We start from the raw sequence: 19,106 nt of genomic DNA, 5'->3' as shown, positions 1-19,106 counted from the left end.
CTGTTCTTAGTATTATAAAAACAGAAGAGCCATCTGCATAAACAAGAGCTTGACATTTTTGGAATCCCTGGGGAGTAGGGAAGGACAAGGACTATTTCCATACTGCTCGCTGGATGCCCCCATTCAGACGTGCTACAGCACAGGTTACAGCACAGCATGGTTTCCAGATGTTTCTGTGTGTCCATGTCATTGGCCCATTTAGCACATCTATGCTCTTCATGCAAGGTCTTAGTTTAAATAAGCTGCCTAACCCATACACCCTTGCCATGTAGGAATCAAGAGCGTATTATGAAAGGATGTTTTATCTGCAAGGAGATGTTGCTGCCACAGCAGATGGGATTTACAGTGGTGGAGCTGTGCCTGGCTGTGCCTCACACCACAAAAGACCAACTGAGCTTTCCCTGTGCCAGTTTACATCCGTCCCTGAGTGCAGGTGTACACCTGAAAACGTGGGCCCGGAGAGGGCAGATTGAGCAGCTGTGGCTGCCCCATCCCTGGCAGTGTTCAAGGCCAGGTTGGACACAGGGGCTTGGAGCAACCTGCTCTAGTGGAAGGTGCCCCTGCCCGTGGGACTGGAGGAGCTCTAATGTCCGCAGCGGCTGTCGCTGCTCTGGGGTGACCAGTCACACCGGTCTCCTGTGTATTGCTGAAGAGGCCGTGCCTCACAACGCCATCTTGTCTGTCACTGCGGGGCCGGAGGGGCTGAACCGGCAGCTCCCCGGCCACAGCGGGACCCCATGTCGACGCCCCCGCTGCTCAGCAACCGCCGCTCCCCGCCCGCTCCCGCTGTGGCACGGCGCCGATAGGGGCGGGGCCGCCCGCGGTGACGTCACGCGCAGCCGTTTGACGCATCACGTGCGCGCCGCGGCCCGGCCTCCGTCTGCAGCTGCCGCCGGCGGAGCCGGAGCCCGGGCCGGCAGCAGCGGCAGCAGCGGCGGAGGCATGGCGGGCGCCCCGCAGGAGAACACGCTGCTGCACCTCTTCGCCGGGGGGTGAGTGCGGCCGCCGCGGCGGAGGGACGGGCCAGGCTGGGCGCGGGGTGCCGGCCGCCGGGGGAGGCCGCACGGAGAGGGACGCGGTGTCCCCGCGGGCGGCGGCTCCCCGCCGGCGTGCCCGCCCGCTGCCTGTGCTGAGGGGCGGCCGGGTGGTGGAGGTGGCTGCGGCGCGGCCTCCCCTCCTGTCACCTCCCGTCCGCGCGGCCCACGGGCCGGCAGCGGGGAAACGGGCTGTGGTGGCCGAGCGCAGCCCGTGCTGCTTCACTGTCCCCTTCAGGAGCCTGTGCGCCCTCAGAACAGCTCGGGAAGCGCGGGGCTTTCTCCTTGTGCCCGTGCAGAGGAGCCGGGCAAGGGGTGCCTCTCCACAATTAGAAAATACATCCTTAGCAAGCCAGGCAGGAAGGGCGAGGAAAGATCATGGTGCGACTTGAGGTCATCGCTGGGCAGTCACTTGGGCTGCTCTGACATTTAGCTATATATAATTACCAAATCTTACAGAGCTGTGGTATCCAGCTCTGTTCAATGAAACACTTTAAGCCCAGCTCCTTCTGGAATAAGCAGGAGCTGAGGGTTGTCATCCAAAAAGCATTGTCCAGATAGCTTTTGGTAGCTTGATCTTATAAAGGAAGGTGGTTATTTGCACAACACTTCAATAAGCTCTGTGTAGGTGACAGTTAATAGTGGAGGCGCTGAATAGCGGGGGCTGTGTAACTGCCTGATCCCTGTAATTATATTGAAAGGCAAGTACTCCAAAAAGGGAAAAGGAGTGGGGGGAAAGAGAGATCGAGAAGGTGCTGGTACCTCAGAGCAGGTGACTTGGCATGTGAAGAAGTGGCCAGGCCACTTCTTAGAAGTTCTTGCAAGGCCTTGTAAACTTCTTATTTTTGTTGTGTTAAAGGCTTAACAATCCCACCCACCCCAACCCACAAACCACCAACCAAAACCCGTCCCAAAACACCTTCGGAATTATTTTTACGGTAAATTTACTAGTAGTCGAGTAATACCATTTTATGGTGTAAATTAAAAATAAATACTTAAAAATCACTGTTACGCAGATAGGAGGTGCTGGTGTTGGTGTGTGCACTTCTGTCCTATTAGAAATCTTAATATTATATTAATGGCTTAACCTATTTGTAGAATATCCTGGAGCGGTTGTCAGCTGAGAAGAGTTAGGAAGCCAACATGAAACTGTTGTTAGTTTAAATCTGTTTAATGGTGACCCATTGTTTCTTGTTGCTGAACAGGAGACTTCAGTCTCCTCTGACATGTCCCTAGAGCAGTAGGTTCATTTAATATAATATTAAACCCAACAGAGACCCTGCCCTTCTTCTGCTGACTCGAATATGTGTTAAGTCCTCTCTTCCCCTTGCCTCGCCCACATGCGTTGGCACAGTACCTGGAGCCTGGGACAGAAACTGGGCTTGAGTGTACACATGCAACTGGTTTGGATAATAACAGTGCTGATCCAGAGCTCTGGGTGTCCTCACACAGCCCATTGGACTATAAATAAATAGGAATTTGAAACTCATCAGTGTTTTAATCTGGTGCTGAGTGATCAGCATCTTCCTTACTCATTTAATGTGCCCTCCACATTCTCTAAGGATCCCAGTAAACGTTTGCTGCAGCACGCCCACAAAGTCACTGGGTCTTATCTGGTTTTGAGGAAGCATGGAGAGAAAGAATGGAAAATTGGTAGGGACTATCCCACCACCCACCCTGGTATGATAAGATTGATCTGTTTCTAAAGCGGCAGTGGAAATACAACACAGAGGGGAAAAAGGTGGCCTTTTAGGGTATACGAAGGTTTAAAGGTTCATTGCTGGACCCCATTCTTGCTACTTAAAGACACACAGAAAAGTGTACAGTCATTTATCTTGCTGTGGTGTTACAGGCAGGAAAATGAGACAGCGAATTTAGTCTTCGCATGCACTAGCTGATGCCCAAGTGTTTGGTCCACCACACACCTACCCACCCAACCATCCAAACAATGGATTTCAGAGCAGTTCCCTGTTCAAGACCATGAACTTCCATATCCTGTGTGCGTACACTTCTACTGATGCTATATCTCTGCTTTTCAAGTGAGAAATGCACATTTCTTGGGGCTCACTGGATGGAACAAGAAATCAAACATGATTTTTTGAGCTGTTACCCAAGATGTTAAACACATTTCTCTACATGTAAGAAATGTTGTAGGGAATAGGTGATGTGTTTGGAGGGGCGCTGGACCAGCCAGCTGATAGGCAAGTTAGAAACCCAAATTGTAGTAGATACGAAGCTCAGTGCCATGTCTACCTTATTAACTTCTATTTTGAATAGGAGTAGTGATAAAGGATGTCTGCTCAATAAAATCTGATTAAAGGAGCTCAGCTGTGATAATATTTTGCTACATCTGTTACATCATCAAAGGAATTCTAGAAAGAATTGTTAGTGTGTTAGTTCTTGGCTAATAGTCTCTGTGGAGGTCTTTCCTCAGTCCTTCAAATACCTTTACACTTTCTCTTAGAGAGGTCTTCCATAATAACTGGGTTGTGTTGTGACCTAAAGTTGTTTGCAGAACCAGGACCTTGGATGAAATTACCCCTCCAGCAGAAGAAAGTGCTGGAAGTTCAGAATACTGTATAAGTTGTGGAAGATGCTAATCTTTGTTGAATTGTAAAGCAAGAGCAACCCATTCACTTGAAAGAATTTTGATAGAGACATTATTGGGATAGTTTCCTGTGAAGGTGAGGGTGGGATGCAGTGTCAGCTGAAGAAGATGTAATACAGTGTCTGTGCACAAGAAAGGCAGCCTCAGATAATGACAATAGAAGTGTTTACTGCTTCAGAGGCTAGGAGTGATGAAATGCACTGGACTATTCAGAAGTGTTCTCCAGTTGTTGAAGGAGATGGCTTTCATTAGCTGATCACGGGCAGGCAGACTCATTGGCTTCCTTTTGTTTCTCTTAGTTCCTTTTAAGGCTTACGATAGGAACAGCAAACCAAAGGGGCCTGGCATTTTGGTGGGAACATGACTCTGAGGGCAGGGAAGATTTCAGGAGCAAAACCATCCGTGTCTAAGTTGCACAACAGATGTAAGCATGTTTACAATGCTGGTTCCTGCTTCCCTGCTGAGGTCAGTGCAGTTGTTGCTTATTTTTGTCTGGGAAAAACTTTGGACTAGGCTGCAGCAGAGGTTACTCCATGTTCTCTTCCCAGGTGAAGTAATACTGTTTGCTGCAGGGATTTCCTAAGAAGCTGTATTTAGAGGCTGCAATGACCTTCATAGAAGTGGCAAAGAGCAAAAACTGGGAACAAACCTTTTCTCTTCATTCCATATAGGTACAGTGTGGTGTGTGTTCTTTAGCAGTTTGGTTCAAACTGGGGGAATTGCTCATTTGAATAAACCCATGTTTTGACTTCTTTTTGTCTTGGTAACTCCCTTGGCTCTGAGAAGCAACCTTAGATACCAAACCTTACTTGAGCCACCTGTAAAAGAGTTGGAAATATACTTTAGGGAAGTCGGTGACATCAAGCTGCTTTGAATTAGGGGCATGGTGACATCTGTCTCCATGGGCACAGGTCGATTGTCACTGTCGCTTCGAGAAGTGTTTGATGCACTGGGTTGCTGAGAGCCGTGTTTAAAATGTTGAATTTGACCTGAGTGTCTAGTACAGGTCACAGAACTAATGCAAAGTTACTCCCTGAATTAGTAACCGAATGAGTTGTGGGGAAGAGGACTGGAACACTGCTCCCACGCACGTTAATTGTTAAGCAATGTGCTAATGCTGACAGATCATTTGGGAAATGATGTTTCTGTTTGTAAACTGGAGGGAAGCAGTCTTCACCTGAACTATGTGGCTGCTCTACTGTGTGTGCTCCTGGACAACTAGAGGTGGTGATGAGATTGTTTTCCAGCCCTCTGCCTTGTTTAGGTTCTTGGGTGCAGTATGTAATTCATTAGCAGTGTATCAGCTCAAGGAACACAGTAGGTGCCTACGGGAATATCTGCACCTGATGATAATGTTTTTAGCTGGAAACTTACTGAATGCATAACAAGTCAAAATTAAGGCATGAGGAACAGTCTGTATTGGTTTAGTACTTAGTTTTCTTAGGGCATCTGAGAATGCAGCAGCTTGTTTTGTTCCCAGTCTTGACAATGCAGTAATGAAATGTCAAAGCTAGAACCTGCTTTGCTGTTTGTCATGCTAGAGCATGAAGAGTGAATTAACACATGCTTCCCAGCGTGGTTCTTAAAGCAGCCCATTAAATATAGTTGTCAGACTATTTGTGCTAATGCTTCACGTGTTTCACTTGAATCCTGTCTGTCAAAAATTCCCTGTTAAATGTGGAGTGTAGTTGCTTCCTTTGGGAAGGAAGAGGTGATTTCAAATGCTCACACAGCCAAATGTGTGAGGCTGGCTTCTAAGTCCTGGTTGCTCTCACCAAGCAGCTCATCGCCTTTGCTTATGATCTTGGTAAGGTCAGTGGTGCCTCACTGAAAGATCTGGTTCTATTGTTCTGCAGAACTTCCTTTTACATTCAGCATCGGGTTGTTACTTGGTTTAAGAATATTACAAGTGATGAAATCCAGGACAGATGAAGTCATTAAGAATCTTAATTAAGATTCTTGCCATCTCTATTAATTGTGCTAATGGGTGCTGAAAGTTTATTTCAAATGCCAGTCATGGGTACACTGGGGTGGAATTTGTCAAGATAGAAAGCTGGCAGCAAGAGGAACATGGGAATTAGATTCTGACATTTGCATCCTTGGCATGTTTTTTAAACAGTGTTTTCTTTTTATGGAAGTAAATATTTTTCCTGTAGCTGTTAAATTACAGTATGTTCTGTATCTCCATAGACACAAAATATGTTTCATTAGTCTCACACCAAGAGTTTCCTTGGTTCCTTTGTTTGGACATCACAAAGCAGAGAAGTGTATTTTCCTGCTGTAATGGTGATACATACCTGGCCCATCATGCAACTAGAGGGGGCATTCAAAGCCTGAAGTGCAAATACTGTTTTTCTGGCAGTAAGTGACAGGCCAAAGCAGATGAATTGTTGGGGGTCTCACACTGAAGAGATTTTGTATCTGTGATGCAGAGCAGAGCTGGGAACTTCTTGTGACCTGTTGAAGATACTCTGCTGTAGTGTTTTGTTTCTAGGGAGGTTTCTATCCTTTGACTAAGAACAGATTCAGACATTGTTTGGGGTTTTTGCTAGAGGCTAGTGCAGTGAGCACTGCTTAACATCTCTGCAACTGGACTTCTGCACTGATGCATCAGAAAAACCCAACCTGGCTCAAACCAGTATGAAGGTTTGGAGGTTTTGCCTTGGTTGCAGCATAAAATTTTCCCAAATCAAGTTTATCTGCTGCATATCCATGGCCTGAACCTTTCAAGGTTCATGGCTGTTTATATAGCTGAGGAAAGCTGGTTGTTTCTCCTTTCTTCCCAGAGGTAGGTATCTGGAACACCCTACAAAGTGTTTCTTTTATGCACAGTATGTTACTTTTCATCAATCTTTGCAGGGAATAGAACAACACCAGGGTATGATGCATAGAATTCCCATCTGGTGGAAGATCAGCTCATCTGAAAAAACTGCCCAGTACATTACTTGGAACTATCTGCCACGTGTTTGTATTTGGGACATAATGTTTGCACCCTGCTGACATTCTGCCTATTGCTCTGTTAGATAGTGCTTTGTTAGGAACTGTCACACTGACAACATAAACTCTGAGTTGTCAAAACTCGTGATGCAGATATTAACTCATTGTGTTGAATAGCAGAGGATTGCATATGCATCACCAGCAGTACTTAAATAGTAACGGGTGCATAAAGGAACTGGATTGTCAAACTAAAAGGATGAAAGGGAAGGAGTGGGCTAGAAAGACAAGAAGAAACAGCAGATGGAGTTTCAGTGTCCTGAATGCATGAGTTGTTCCTGTGAAAGTATTGTTTTAGTGTTCATAAATGTGAAATAAATGAGGGCTGAAGACAGTACACCGTAGTGGAGCATTGGTAGAGAAATGAATTGGGAATGTAGGCAATCAAATTTTCTTCATGGAGTTGCCACAGACTTACAATTTCTCTTGAGTATGTTGATTTGTCAGGGGTTAGTTGTACAGACTTGTGTCTGTATTGGATATACATAGCAACAAAGGTGGCAGCAGGGATCTGCAAGAGGGTTCCTCAAAACACTTCCTGCTCCGAGCTGTGGGAACTGGAAAGGTTTTGCTGGAGAATCCATTCCTGACCTGTCTCTTTTCCCCCAAGATCGAATTTCGGAGAACCGGGAGCAACATGAGATGCATCTGCCAAAACAAAGAAGGAGAAACTGAAGCGATGTCCTCCAGAGTAGTATTGCCGCAGCAGAAGGCTGGTGTCCAAGCCCTGGTTCGGTACATGATGTAATCAGAGGCTTATACAGGCTAATCAGAGGCCTGATAAGGTCTCTGTGAACGCTGTCGTTTTTGAGCCAAATGACACAGCTTCAACTGCTGTGTACCTAGTTCCATGAACAACTCTGTGACTTTATTCAATGGGCATATGTAAGTGGTTTAGAAGGGATGAAGACAGCTCTTTCTTACAGTATGTGTCACTTTGGATGTATGGTTTGTCCCTAGTTGAGGCTTTTTCCCCTTTCAGCAGGGAAGAGGAAGAGGCAAGAACTCAGAGGAGAAACTCATTGAAGCCATGCTGTTAAATCATATTGCTGGTCTCTTGGAAACACGGTTTCTTCTGTTGCATGTGTTTGCATCTGAAAAACATAGCGTTTGGGATCGTGTACTTGGACAGACTCTTGTAGGACGTGAAAACCATAGCGAGGAGGTTGTATTCCCCAGCCATGTGGCCTGGGTGTCCTTTTGAACTGTATAAAGAACCTTAATGTTTGTGGTTGTACAGCCAGGGTGGGCAGGCTTCAGGGGTTTGGCAACGGATGGTTTGTGTTTGATGTAAGACTTACTGTTTCGGCAAGCAAAATAAGCTGTACCAGATAAAGCATTTATAAACTAGGATGTATCCACAGCCTGGGTTTTTCTGCTGTTCTTTTAATTGCCCTTTTCCTGGTGGTTAAAAAAAGATTCTGCTAGTAAAATAGTTCATGTATATGTGGGGCTTTAGAAAATATGCATTAGTACCTTTACTAATAGCCTTTTATGGATCTCTGTTCCCAAATTAGTGCCTGCAGACTTCTCCTGACTCTAGCAAGCAATGGTACTTTTTTATGTGCAAGACAAATGATAGGATTTTTCTTTTAATTAAATCTCCTTTTCATGGAAAACTACTTAAATTACAATTTCACAGTCATATCTCAAGTGAGTTCAGTTGTTGACTCATGGTGGTTTAGAAGGAAAATTGCAAACAGAGGTTTTTAAAGAAATCACATGCTTTGATACCTGTGCAAGCAAAGAAACTATTTCCTAATCAGTGGGTCCAGTTGTAGTAGCTGAAATCTAGTTAAGCCTTCTTAAAGCCCAACATGTTCGATTAATAACGTTTAGAATTGTACCTTTTAGCCAACCTCAGCATCATGTTTAATTGTGAAGTTGGGCAGAAGGGACTTTCAGTTACCAGAGAGCAACAGCAGCAGAATGAGAAATAGTTGACCAGTCACTTTCCAGATCACTGATGAAAATGACGATTAGGACTCATACACCTTCTATTCTTGGTCCAGAGTGCTTTTTGTCAGGCTTAGTCAGATGATGAATGATATATTAAGATGAATATATCCTGATGGTAGAATCATTTATTTCTTATATAGTTTTTTGTATGTAGGAGTGTGTATAATCTTTTATTTCAGTTATCAGACTATGGGAATTCTGGTTTTTAGTAGCCTTTCTGTCCCGTGATTCTGTTTTGCCACCATCCTTGCAGCTTCCTTCCCTCACCCCCCCAAAAAAAAGTTGATATCCATTGTTTTTCAGAGAGCTTAACTTAGTGTAGTTACAATATTTCTCTAGGCAGCTGTTTAAATCATAAGCACTGAAATGGGGAAGAATTATTGCTGTGTTTTCAGTCTACAGTGTCCTAATCCCCAGTGGCTTGTTCTCATCTGCCAGCTTCCTGCTTCCCATAAAAAAAGTCCATCCAAGGGTATGTCTGTTTTAGGACAGCTTGTGAAACATGGATGCCTCTGAAGTTTTTACAGGTAGAATTCCACATCCTGGCAGAACATGCAACCAGCAGACGGTCAGTCAAGGACCCTTTGTTAGTGCTGGGTATCATCTTTGTGTTTACCAACCTCATCACTGCACGTGATCATTGTAACAGTTTCTCAACCTTCTCTCCCCTCTCTCAGGGCTTGGGAACAGTCACCTTTGCCTAATGCCAAACCTGCCCTGCTTCCTAATAATCCATCCACAACACAGAGCAGCTGTGTTCAGGTTTTATTCATACTCCGTGCTGTGTTTTGACACATCTGTGCAGCTGTTTTCCTGACTTTGTCTTCTGTTTAAATTGTGTTTTCCAGATGCGGAGGAACAGTTGGTGCCATCTTTACCTGTCCCTTAGAGGTAATAAAGACTCGGCTCCAATCTTCAAAGCTAGCCTTCCGGGCTGTCTACTACCCACAAGTCCAGCTGGGGACCATCAGTGGTGAAGGAATGGTCAGGCCAACATCTGTATCACCTGGGCTCTTTAGTGTTCTCAAGTGAGTACTGCTCCTCCTGTCATTCAGTATTGCTTGACACCAGTGAGCTGAGTTCCAGTTCCTCTCTGCAAACACAGAATGCAAATTTTGCTCCAGACTTGCACTGGAAGGGTTTATGTCAGTTGGATTTCTGCCTTCAGCAGTAGAAAGATGAATTACTCTTACAGAAACACATACATATTCAGGACTCCTGAGCGTTCCTTTGGACTTCCACAGAAATTTGTTTCCACCATTTAGAAACTTTCCAAAGTAAATTGATTTGAATAAGTGCCTGGAGGGGTTTGTTTTTAAATAGTCTGCTCAAAATGAGGCTTTTTGGCAGTGAGGAGTTTGTAGGGATCAATACACAGGACGTACTGGAAACTCTTGATAAGCCCTTGCTTGAGGGAGCTATGACAGAAAATATTCTGGAGGAAAGGGCTTTCTCTCTTTCAACACTGGGAAGTGTTGTCTTTGTCTCTTACTGGGAATAATCATGTTTGCAGTCTCCTTTAAGCACTTTAACAGGTAATCCTTACTAGCTGGGGCCAGTTCTTGGCAAATGACTGCAGGCCTGAATAAGCCATATAGGCTGTATGTTTTCTTTTTCCTGGAGCCATTCCCAGTTTAGCTTTGAGTGAGAAATAGAGATACTTGTGCTGTTGCTGCCCATGCTGTTTACCTGTTTGCTGGAGGGAATCTTTAATTCCTATCTTGAGGCGCTCTCTCTTTGGAGCATCATATAAAAGCTGGATCCTTTCCTTCACCAGCATTGTACCAAGGTTTCTAATTCTCTGCACATAGTGATGCATGTCAGCCCCTGATCTCTCTTTGCATCTGGCCTTGCTTTGAGCGTGAGTCTGAATCAGATGACCTCCAGAATTCAGTGTTCCCATATATTTTGAGTTACGCTTGTCTGCACTCTGGTGTGGATGATCTGTAACTGAGATTTATGGGAGTGGGGGAAGGACACTGCAAAAGCAGTCTCACTGAAATAGAATGTCTAATAGGGTCTTGGAAGCTTGTGTCTTTTCCTCAGCTATTGCTGACTTACTGAGCTCTCTGCTATTAGATATTGTCTTTGCCAATTACTATGCATCAATCCTTTCTCACCTGCATTACTTATGATCTCTGTTAAAAGCCTTCTATGTGGTTCAGACTGCAGTAGTTGATGCTCCACCTGTTCCCTTTTCAGATGTGCATTCATAAAGAAGAGGAAGTGTGCAATCTTTTAGCTTCTAACTGCTGAAGAGTTTTACCAGCAGCTCTGAAGTCCACATCTCTAGTGCTGCATTTCATATCAAAACACCGTGAACTCACTTTTCAGGTCTCATGCAAATGGACTGAATTTGTTTGAATCACTGGGCACCCCAGGGTGATGCCGAGAGGTCCTGTTTAGATCAGGTAGCTGAAATGCCAAGGAAAATAATGACTGGCAGAGCAAGCTGAATGGTTTTACGTAAGGCCAGCAGCTTGGCAGGCTGCCTGGGGAGAAGCTGCACAGTTATATAACAGCAGAGTGCTAATTCACATTCTCTGCAGAGCTATCTGGCTAGAGTCATTCAGGGACTTGAGTTTCTGTATTGTAAACAGTGCTGCTTTCCCCTGCCAAACGTTGCTTTGTCTATTCAGAGGTGAGTCTAGAACAATTCGTGACTGAAAATAGTGCCAGTTGCCTTTGATTTTTCATCTCCTTTCCCTTGCTATTTTTTCACCTTGCAGCATTGGACTGTAGGCAGCTGTAACTAAAGGAAGTGAAAACTTCAAGGCACAAAGCTCTTAATTCATCCCCCTGGGCCCATCTTTTTCTGGAGTTGTCTTCTTTCTGTAAGGGAGAGAGGAAATGTTTAAAATTGGAGCAACCTTTTAATATAGTTATTAATAAGCTCATTAGATTTGATTACTATGATCTTGACTTCATTTCACTTCAGGAATTACTCAGCTGTCTGTATCACCAAGTTTTCCGCCTGCTTAATTCAGAGGATTGAGAAGTGAGAGCAAAATAGTGATGCTTTCATTCCCTTGCAGGCAGCATCTGTGAAGAACAGATGATGCTTTTGATCATGATCTTTCTGCTAAAATACAAATGTAGGAAGAAAGAAGGGAAGTTAGGTCCCTCGCTTTTACTCTTCCATCCCTTTCTTAATCCTGGGCATGCATGCATTGCCAAACTGGACACAACTTGGTCCTTCTGGTTTGGGAAAGTTGTGTGGCTAAAGAAGCAGCAATTAGAGCCCTGCATATAAAATCGCTCTGTAAGAGTTAAAGGTGTTGAGTATGAAAGCCCCTTAACTGCCATAAATAGCAAGTAAGTAGGTACTCAGGAGGGCAGCTTAAGCCTGCTGCTGAACAGAAAGCACTCCAGAAGGACACGCTGGTTTTGTCTAATCCATTTAAGATTCTGATGAGTTACCCCAGCTGGAATCTGCAGTCGTGACTGCTAAGTGACAAAGAACAAGTAGTTGGTGGATTTGTCTCTGTGGAGACACTCAGCCCTGGAGTTTACACAGCAAGTTCAACTCTGCTGCAGGAAAAGGGTTTCAGAGGCTCCTGTATCATCATCTGCCTTATGAGCTTGGTGTTGGAATCTGTGGGGAATGTTCTCAACAGTGCTAATGATCTAGCAAGTTCCAGCAGGTGTATGTGAACTTCCCCTGGAGCCTGGTGTTACCTGGGTTTCCTTGCATGGGTTTCACATGGTGACTTCACCTAAGAGAGCTGCTGTCTAGCAGATTGTGCACTGAAATCCCAGGGACTGCTGGACTGTACCTGGCTTTCACTGGTTAATACTTAGCCGTTGACTAGTGTTCAGCTGTTGGTTTAGTCCTTGTAAATATGCCTGCTGTTAGTAGTACAAGGAATTGGGAAGATAAGTCTTTTTTAATGAGGCACTCCAGCGAGGTATTATAGAGAACTTGGCAGCTGCTGGGGAAGCTGTCCAATCAGTTTATCTTCTTCAGAGAAGTCCTAGCCCAGAGTGCCTTCTAAGGTGTGAGGGAACATGGGTGGAAATGGCTTTTGCAGAGCTGCAGGAAAACATCATTTGGTGGTGATCTTGCTTTAGACCTGATCACGAGGATGCTGGAGAGTGACTCTTCATCAGGGGCTGTAGTGATAGGACAAGGAGTGATGGGTTTAAACTGAAACAGGGGAAGTTCAGATTAGGTATAACAAAGAAGTTCTTTACTGTGAGGGTGGTGAGGCCCTGGCACAGGTTGCCCAAAGAAGTGGTAAATGCCCCATCCCTGGCAGTGTTCAAGGCCAGACTGGACAGAGCCTTGGGTGACACGGTCTAGTGTGAGGTGTCCCTGCCCATGGCAGGGCGTTGGAACTAGATGATCTTAAGGTCCTTTCCAGACCATTCTATGAGGTCCAGTCCTGACAGTGATTCACAGCAGTACCTCTGTACCTGGAGTTTACTTTGAAAAGATGATATAAACCCTTGAATGCCCTCAAAACCGGGTACCCTGAACTACCTGAGGAGTCACAGCTTGTAGTATGGTTGCCACGTTCAACTTTCACTCTGGGTTAAAAACACATCACTAGGTAATTGTGAAGGGGAAAAGGATTTAATTTTTTGTATGTCTTTATACAGGAAGCAAACTCCTGAATTGCTTAGATACAGAGAATGCCAAAAATATTCCTTGTCATCAGTCAACTCTTACTGGGCTCTCCAAGAAACTAATTCAATTCCTGACAACTTCCAAAGAATGGAAATTGTAACCTGGTGCCACATGGCACCCATTTGCCTCTAATGCTGAAGTTTTATAGTGGCTTTTATTCAGCAGTGTATAATTGTGCTAATTTTGAAGTATATTATTATAGCTTAAAAGCTAATAGCTCCACAATTAATACTCATTGCTTATGTACAGTTCTTCTGACTGTCTTAACAGAACAAGAAGTATAATTTTTAACCTAAATACTCTTTTTTTCCTGTTTGCTTTTATTTTAAGGTCAATTCTGGAAAAAGAAGGACCAAGGTCACTCTTCCGAGGGCTGGGTCCAAACTTGGTTGGAGTTGCACCATCAAGGTAATAGTTAAACTGTTGCTAAAAGCCACATTTAAGATACCAACCCAAATGTTGCTGAGCATTTGTGATTCAGAATAATAGGTCAGGAAGTTATCCTGTCTGTAAACTGGGATTTATGACTCTATCTGTGCACTGTGCTACCAAGAAATACTTCTGAAATCCTGCTTTCCAGTTGTATAACACTGAAAGGTGCGGATTGAACAAGGCACTTCAATTCCTTGTCAGTGCAAGAGCCACATATGATATGCTTGAGAAAAGAAGAGGAAGTAGTGCAGAAAAATCTGCAGGATTAATATTTGCATTTTTCTAACGTGATCTGCTACTTCTGTGCAAACACATAAAGGTGTTGCCAAACACTGAGCAGGAGCTGGATGCCAGGGGAGAGGAGGTACCTGTCTGGTCCTTCATTGCTTACATTAATTGTTCTCAGATCTAAATCCACAGCTGAGGGGGAAAGATTTGCATTGTCCAGTTCTTGGCAGGGTGAAGATCTTTGTGCCTAGTAAATGCTAGAACTGGTTAGCAATCAGGAAATTGGCAGCTCTCTTCTGCTTGAGGTTGAGCCAGTTCAAAAGGAACTTGAAGAGCGGTGTACTCCCTCTCTGGCCTCCTGCCTAGTAGGTAGGATGTTCTGTCCCGGAAGTGGGAATCCTGTTCTGCACAGGGATCTGAAACCAGCTCTGCCTGCTTCTTTATGCAGCTCCTGCTGTTGTTTGTGTTCCTTCATATTCTTCCATAAGATTGGAATAAGGTTCTTTATGGAAATTCACAAATTGTAGTCAGCATTATCCGCCTTTTTCTAGCAGTTCAAGGAGCTGTGATCTGAACACACTTGGTTCAGACAGCTTCTCACTCATCATATTGATCAGCTGAGCTCCCTCTATTCCTCAGCATTACATAGGGATTTGAGGTGTGTAAAACCTTTCCAGTCCAGGGTTAAGTGTTTAAAACACAAAGTGCTGCTAACACAGTGCTGAACAGATTTATGGAAAACATAGGCTCCAGGTGGGAAAGAAACGTTCCCAAGTTTACAAAGTGTGTTTAATGCCAGAGCTGGTGTAGGTGTCCAATCTAACTTGCTTTGGCTGCAAGACCCATCTCAGAGTTGGTGTGAAAGTGAAATATTTCTACCCTGTGGGTGTCAAGTCAGGTGGTAGCACTATAGTGTAAGAGAAAAAACCCCAAACCAGCAACAACCCTGAGTCCTTGTAGGAAGCAGTCATGTGGAGGCCTCTCTGGAGACAAAGCCTTGGGGTTTTGGGGGGGAAGAATAGTAATGTGGCTTTTCTTCTCTCTCTTATTTGTTTCTTTTTCTTCTTTCCCACAGAGCTGTCTATTTTGCATGCTACTCCAAAGCTAAAGAACAATTTAATGGCATTTTCGTGCCCAACAGCAATGTTGTGCACATCTGTTCTGCAGGCTCTGCAGGTATGTATTTGTAATCCCTCTTCATATGGTCTGCAGCAATACCCCAGTGTCCAGGGGGGCAATACTTGCATTGGCTTTGAGATGCACCTTAATTCTTCAAAGTATTTATTGCAAGCTGTTGTTGGTAAAAGATTTCCATCCCCCTCAATAGTTAGGAAACAGATAGAATGAAGCATAAGGTGAGGATTGAACTTTTGAGTCTGTCTGTACAGGACCTAGGCTAACACACCAGTCTTGGCTTCCAGCTCTGCATAGCTGTGGTATATGAACAAGCACAGAGGCCAGTATGTGGTGCACTCTGAACATGTACACTTAGTGTGAGGCTGTATATGCCAGAAAACAGGAGTTTGCTGGCTCCTGACTTACTTTGCCTACAGAAGAACTGTTTTCATGTTCAACACTTCAAAATATTTCTAGATGGTTGTTCACTAACTTGGAATGATCTGTTTTCCAGCTGTGATGCTGTGGTAATGTCTCTGAGTACAAGAAAAAAATAGTAGACACCAGCAAACTTTGATACTGTTTTAGCCAAATTGTTTTAGGATATTGTCTTTTTCCTACCAGGATGGGAAAATAGTTTGTTCCTGTTGGAAAAATACTGCAGAAGAGCTCCACTAGTTCAAGGGTCAGTCACCAGAGTGACCACTAAAAAGAGTCTTTCCCAGTTCATTATGGGTGGATTCTGTTAATGAGCTGGCTCAGTGGCACCATCTAGAGCCATGGGGAAAACGAAAGACAAATACATGTGTGTTTCCCCCACAGGTTTCCTTTTATCTATCATTCTAAAACCCAGTCAGTAAGGTGCCTTGTCTGCAGCAGTCTTTAGAACATGAAGTACACACTAAAGTAGGTGCAAAAAGGAAGAAGCCTTTAAGAAATTCCAAGGCCATTAGTCATTGCCTCCTGAAGTTTAACATGGAATGGTTCTCTGGCAAGGGAGAGGTTGTAAGCTGCTTACCTGCATGTCTTTTGAAACCTCTAGATAGAACTGGTAACTAGAACTGTCCCACTACACAATGTGTGAAGTTCATGTCTGCCATGGCAATACACTGGCCCGTATTTAACTATACTTCTGGTTTTCTTGTCTCTTTTTCAGCTTTTATCACAAATTCCCTCATGAATCCTATATGGATGGTGAAAACCAGAATGCAGCTTGAACGGAAGTAAGTAACCGATTGAGGGAGATTGGATGCCACTGAGTGGCTAAGGGAGGCTCTGGAAAACTGAACTTCCATGGTTTTATTCATGGCTCTTTGTACTTTGATAGATCTTGCCTAGTGGTTTCCCTGAATTGCAATTCCACTTTTCAAGCCACCATGCTTCTGCCTGGTGAGACTAAAGGTTTAAGGTTCTGTGTGTCCTCCTTCAGATTGATGCACTGTTACCATTGAGAAGGCTGTGGAAGTTGCCTTGAGTGCCGAGTTAGGTTCAGTTTCTGGTTTCACTGTAAATCTTAAGTAAAGTTGGACACAGCATTATTTTTTCTCACAGATTCCTGCTTTCAGAGTCTTCTGTACTTCAGGGGTTGATGTTAAGGATAAATATATCAAGGGCTGAAATGCTTTGCTACAGCAATAATAGAGGCTACGGAAAGGTCAGAAGAGCTCACGTGGGAGGCTGAGTGTGAGGTTGCAGGCTGTCCCATTTGGCAACCTCAGTTGTACTGATCCTAGATCACACTAGATCAGACTGTGTGTTACTGCAGCAATCCAAGGTTCTGGTACACAGCTGTAAAGAGAAAGGCTGATAGTTTTAAGCTGTAATGAAGCCACATAAAACATTCTAGAGGCAATAAGAATCTGTTGCAGTGGCTTAATGTTCTTCCTTCAGCACTATATTACTGTTAACAGTACCTCCTGAAGACAGAGGGAATTCAACAGCAATCTTTTAGCTAAGTGATTCACAGTCACTGGTGGATATTGTAGCAATGAGAGACTCTGCCAATAACGTGACTGCTTAGAATGGAAATTCTTTCCTGCAAGGACATGTTTAGGTCAGGTGAGAAGGATCCTTTAAGGCACCACAACTTATAAATAATTTATAAGACTTAATTCCAGCACTTCACAGGGTGGCACCTTTGAAGTGAGAACTGCCTCTTAAAATAAAGGATCATTTCTCATGTAGGGCCTCTGTGGCTTGGCCTGCTAAAGGTGGCTTTAAATGGAAATATCAGTTAAACACAAAGCAGTGTCTCTTCAGTGCTTATTGTCTTCTAAAGCATTGGTGTGAACTGTGATAGATTGTATAGAACTGAGCTGAGAGAATTATTACATGTATTGGTGAATTAGCAGAGCCAAGTGTGCACTGTTAACATGATAGTCCTGCTCTGTGCAGCTTTCCTAGAAGATTCGTGGACTAAAACTTAGCAGAGAACCATTTCTATAGTTATAACACCTATTAAAAGCTGTGGGCTTTTGAAATATTGTATTAATTCTTTTTGTGGGCTCATTATGTGCTTTGTTCTGTTTTGTTTTTTAGAGTCAGGGGTTCGAAACCAATGAATGCTTTGCAGTGTGCTAGATATGTTTACCAGACAGAAGGTGTCCGCGGCTTTTATAGGGGCCTGACTGCTTCCTATGCTGGGATTTCTGAGACCATTATCTGCTTTGCTATTTATGAAAGTTTAAAAAAGCACTTAAAGGAAGTGCAACTGCCCCCTTCTCCTCCGAACGGGACCGAAAGGAACTCAACCAACTTCTTTGGACTGATGTTTGCTGCTGCTGTTTCCAAGGGCTGTGCTTCTTGTATTGCTTATCCACATGGTATGTTAACTTTTCCATTTATGAATCCAGTAGGAGCAGCTGTTGCCTGTAATCCAAGACAAATGTTGGGGCTTAGGGCTGTAAAATTCTTAGTCGTTTGAATGGCCATGTTACAGTGGTGTGTGCATATGCATTGGCATGCTCAGTACCCACCATTCACAGCCATGTAGTTGGTGATGGGGAGTTCGTATTTTAAAAACACCACCAAAAAATGGCAAAAAGAAATTGAATGCCTGATGCTTCTGTTCTCACTAGTAGCAGTACTCATCTAGCTGAGTACTCACGGCCTTTGGGATGCTGTGATCAAGCAGTGAGAAACACTTGTGGGTTGAGCAGTGCTATTCTTTTTGGACAGATATGAATGTAATCATGGTTATATATAAAGAGCAATATTGATGATGAGCATCAGTGAAGCATTTAGTTTGGTAGTAGCTTGAATGAGCAAATAGTCTGTTTATTCCAAATGAAAGAGAATTCATCTTTAACTTTGCTTCTTGCCTGATGGGCAGTGTGCACAGGATTCCATGGCTGATAATATGGCAGGCAATTGGTACAGAAAGGTTTTCATGTCCCTCACTTCTGCCTGTGCTTTCATGGTAACGGGATGTTTCTCAATGGGAAGGTTTAAGTCTTGTTAACTTTGGGCTCTCTTTTATTTTCCTGCAGAGGTTATACGGACACGGCTGCGAGAAGAAGGCACTAAGTACAAGACCTTTATTCAGACAGCACGTCTGGTAGCACGTGAAGAAGGGTATTCTGCCTTCTACAGAGGACTCTTTGCCCAGCTCATCCGGCAGATACCAAACACAGCCATTGTGTTGTCCACCTATGAGTTAATTGTCTATCTGTTAGAAGACCGTGCAAAGTAGCAGAGCCAAGACTCTTGTTACAGACTGTAGACCAATTTCTTCATTGAACAAATAGTCCTTTAAGAGACTGATGCAGGTGGCAGTGCTAGTGGAAAAACAAATCTGTGACCACCTGCTGGATATTTCCTTTTGGATTCATGCTTTCTGAAAGGTCTTGAGTCATTAACGTTAACAGTTAATTATAACTTTTTTTAACTTAATGATAGTTAAACTGTTACTAAATTAAATTACACTATTTAATTTAAGTATATGTTTGTCCTTTTCCTTAAGCACAGCCATATGTGGTCAAGGAATGTACCTCATAGTATCAAATGATCTCTTGGACTGGTGTTCATTAAAACTGTATTAAAACAGGAGAAGAACTGGTTTGGAAATGTGCAACTCTGTTGTGTTCCCACTGGAGTCATGTCACTT

At 43.9% G+C, this 19,106-nt stretch overlaps 2 protein-coding genes across 3 annotated transcripts in view; both read left to right on the top strand.

Annotated features, from left to right (window-relative positions):
* Positions 1 to 853: 853 nt before the first annotated feature.
* SLC25A33 (solute carrier family 25 member 33) lies at positions 854 to 19,073 on the top strand. 2 transcript variants are annotated; one of them, XM_030507668.1, is made up of 7 exons: positions 854 to 992; positions 9,444 to 9,623; positions 13,556 to 13,633; positions 14,961 to 15,061; positions 16,158 to 16,224; positions 17,540 to 17,823; positions 18,490 to 19,060. In XM_030507668.1, the coding sequence occupies exons 1-7, from the start codon at positions 943 to 945 to the stop codon at positions 18,690 to 18,692; spliced, it is 963 nt and encodes a 320-aa protein (XP_030363528.1). In that variant the 5' UTR covers positions 854 to 942; the 3' UTR covers positions 18,693 to 19,060. The 2 variants fall into 2 exon arrangements, with proteins under 2 accessions (XP_030363528.1, XP_030363529.1); XM_030507669.1 differs by lacking the exon at positions 854 to 992 and adding an exon at positions 4,191 to 4,313 and having other exon boundaries at positions 18,490 to 19,073.
* The window catches only part of TMEM201 (transmembrane protein 201), a 33,888-nt gene continuing 33,547 nt past the window's right edge, over positions 18,766 to 19,106 (top strand). Inside the window, exon 1 of the mRNA XM_030507666.1 lies at positions 18,766 to 18,843. Within this exon, the coding sequence (XP_030363526.1) occupies positions 18,830 to 18,843 (14 nt within the window). The 5' untranslated portion in view covers positions 18,766 to 18,829. The remainder of the gene's footprint in view (positions 18,844 to 19,106) is intronic.

The sequence above is a fragment of the Strigops habroptila genome, chromosome 16 (genome assembly GCF_004027225.2).
Source record: "Strigops habroptila isolate Jane chromosome 16, bStrHab1.2.pri, whole genome shotgun sequence".
Taxonomy (NCBI): Eukaryota; Metazoa; Chordata; class Aves; order Psittaciformes; family Psittacidae; genus Strigops; species Strigops habroptila.
The sequence above is the reverse complement of the archived record's forward strand: the minus strand, read 5'-3'. Positions and strand labels throughout refer to the sequence as shown.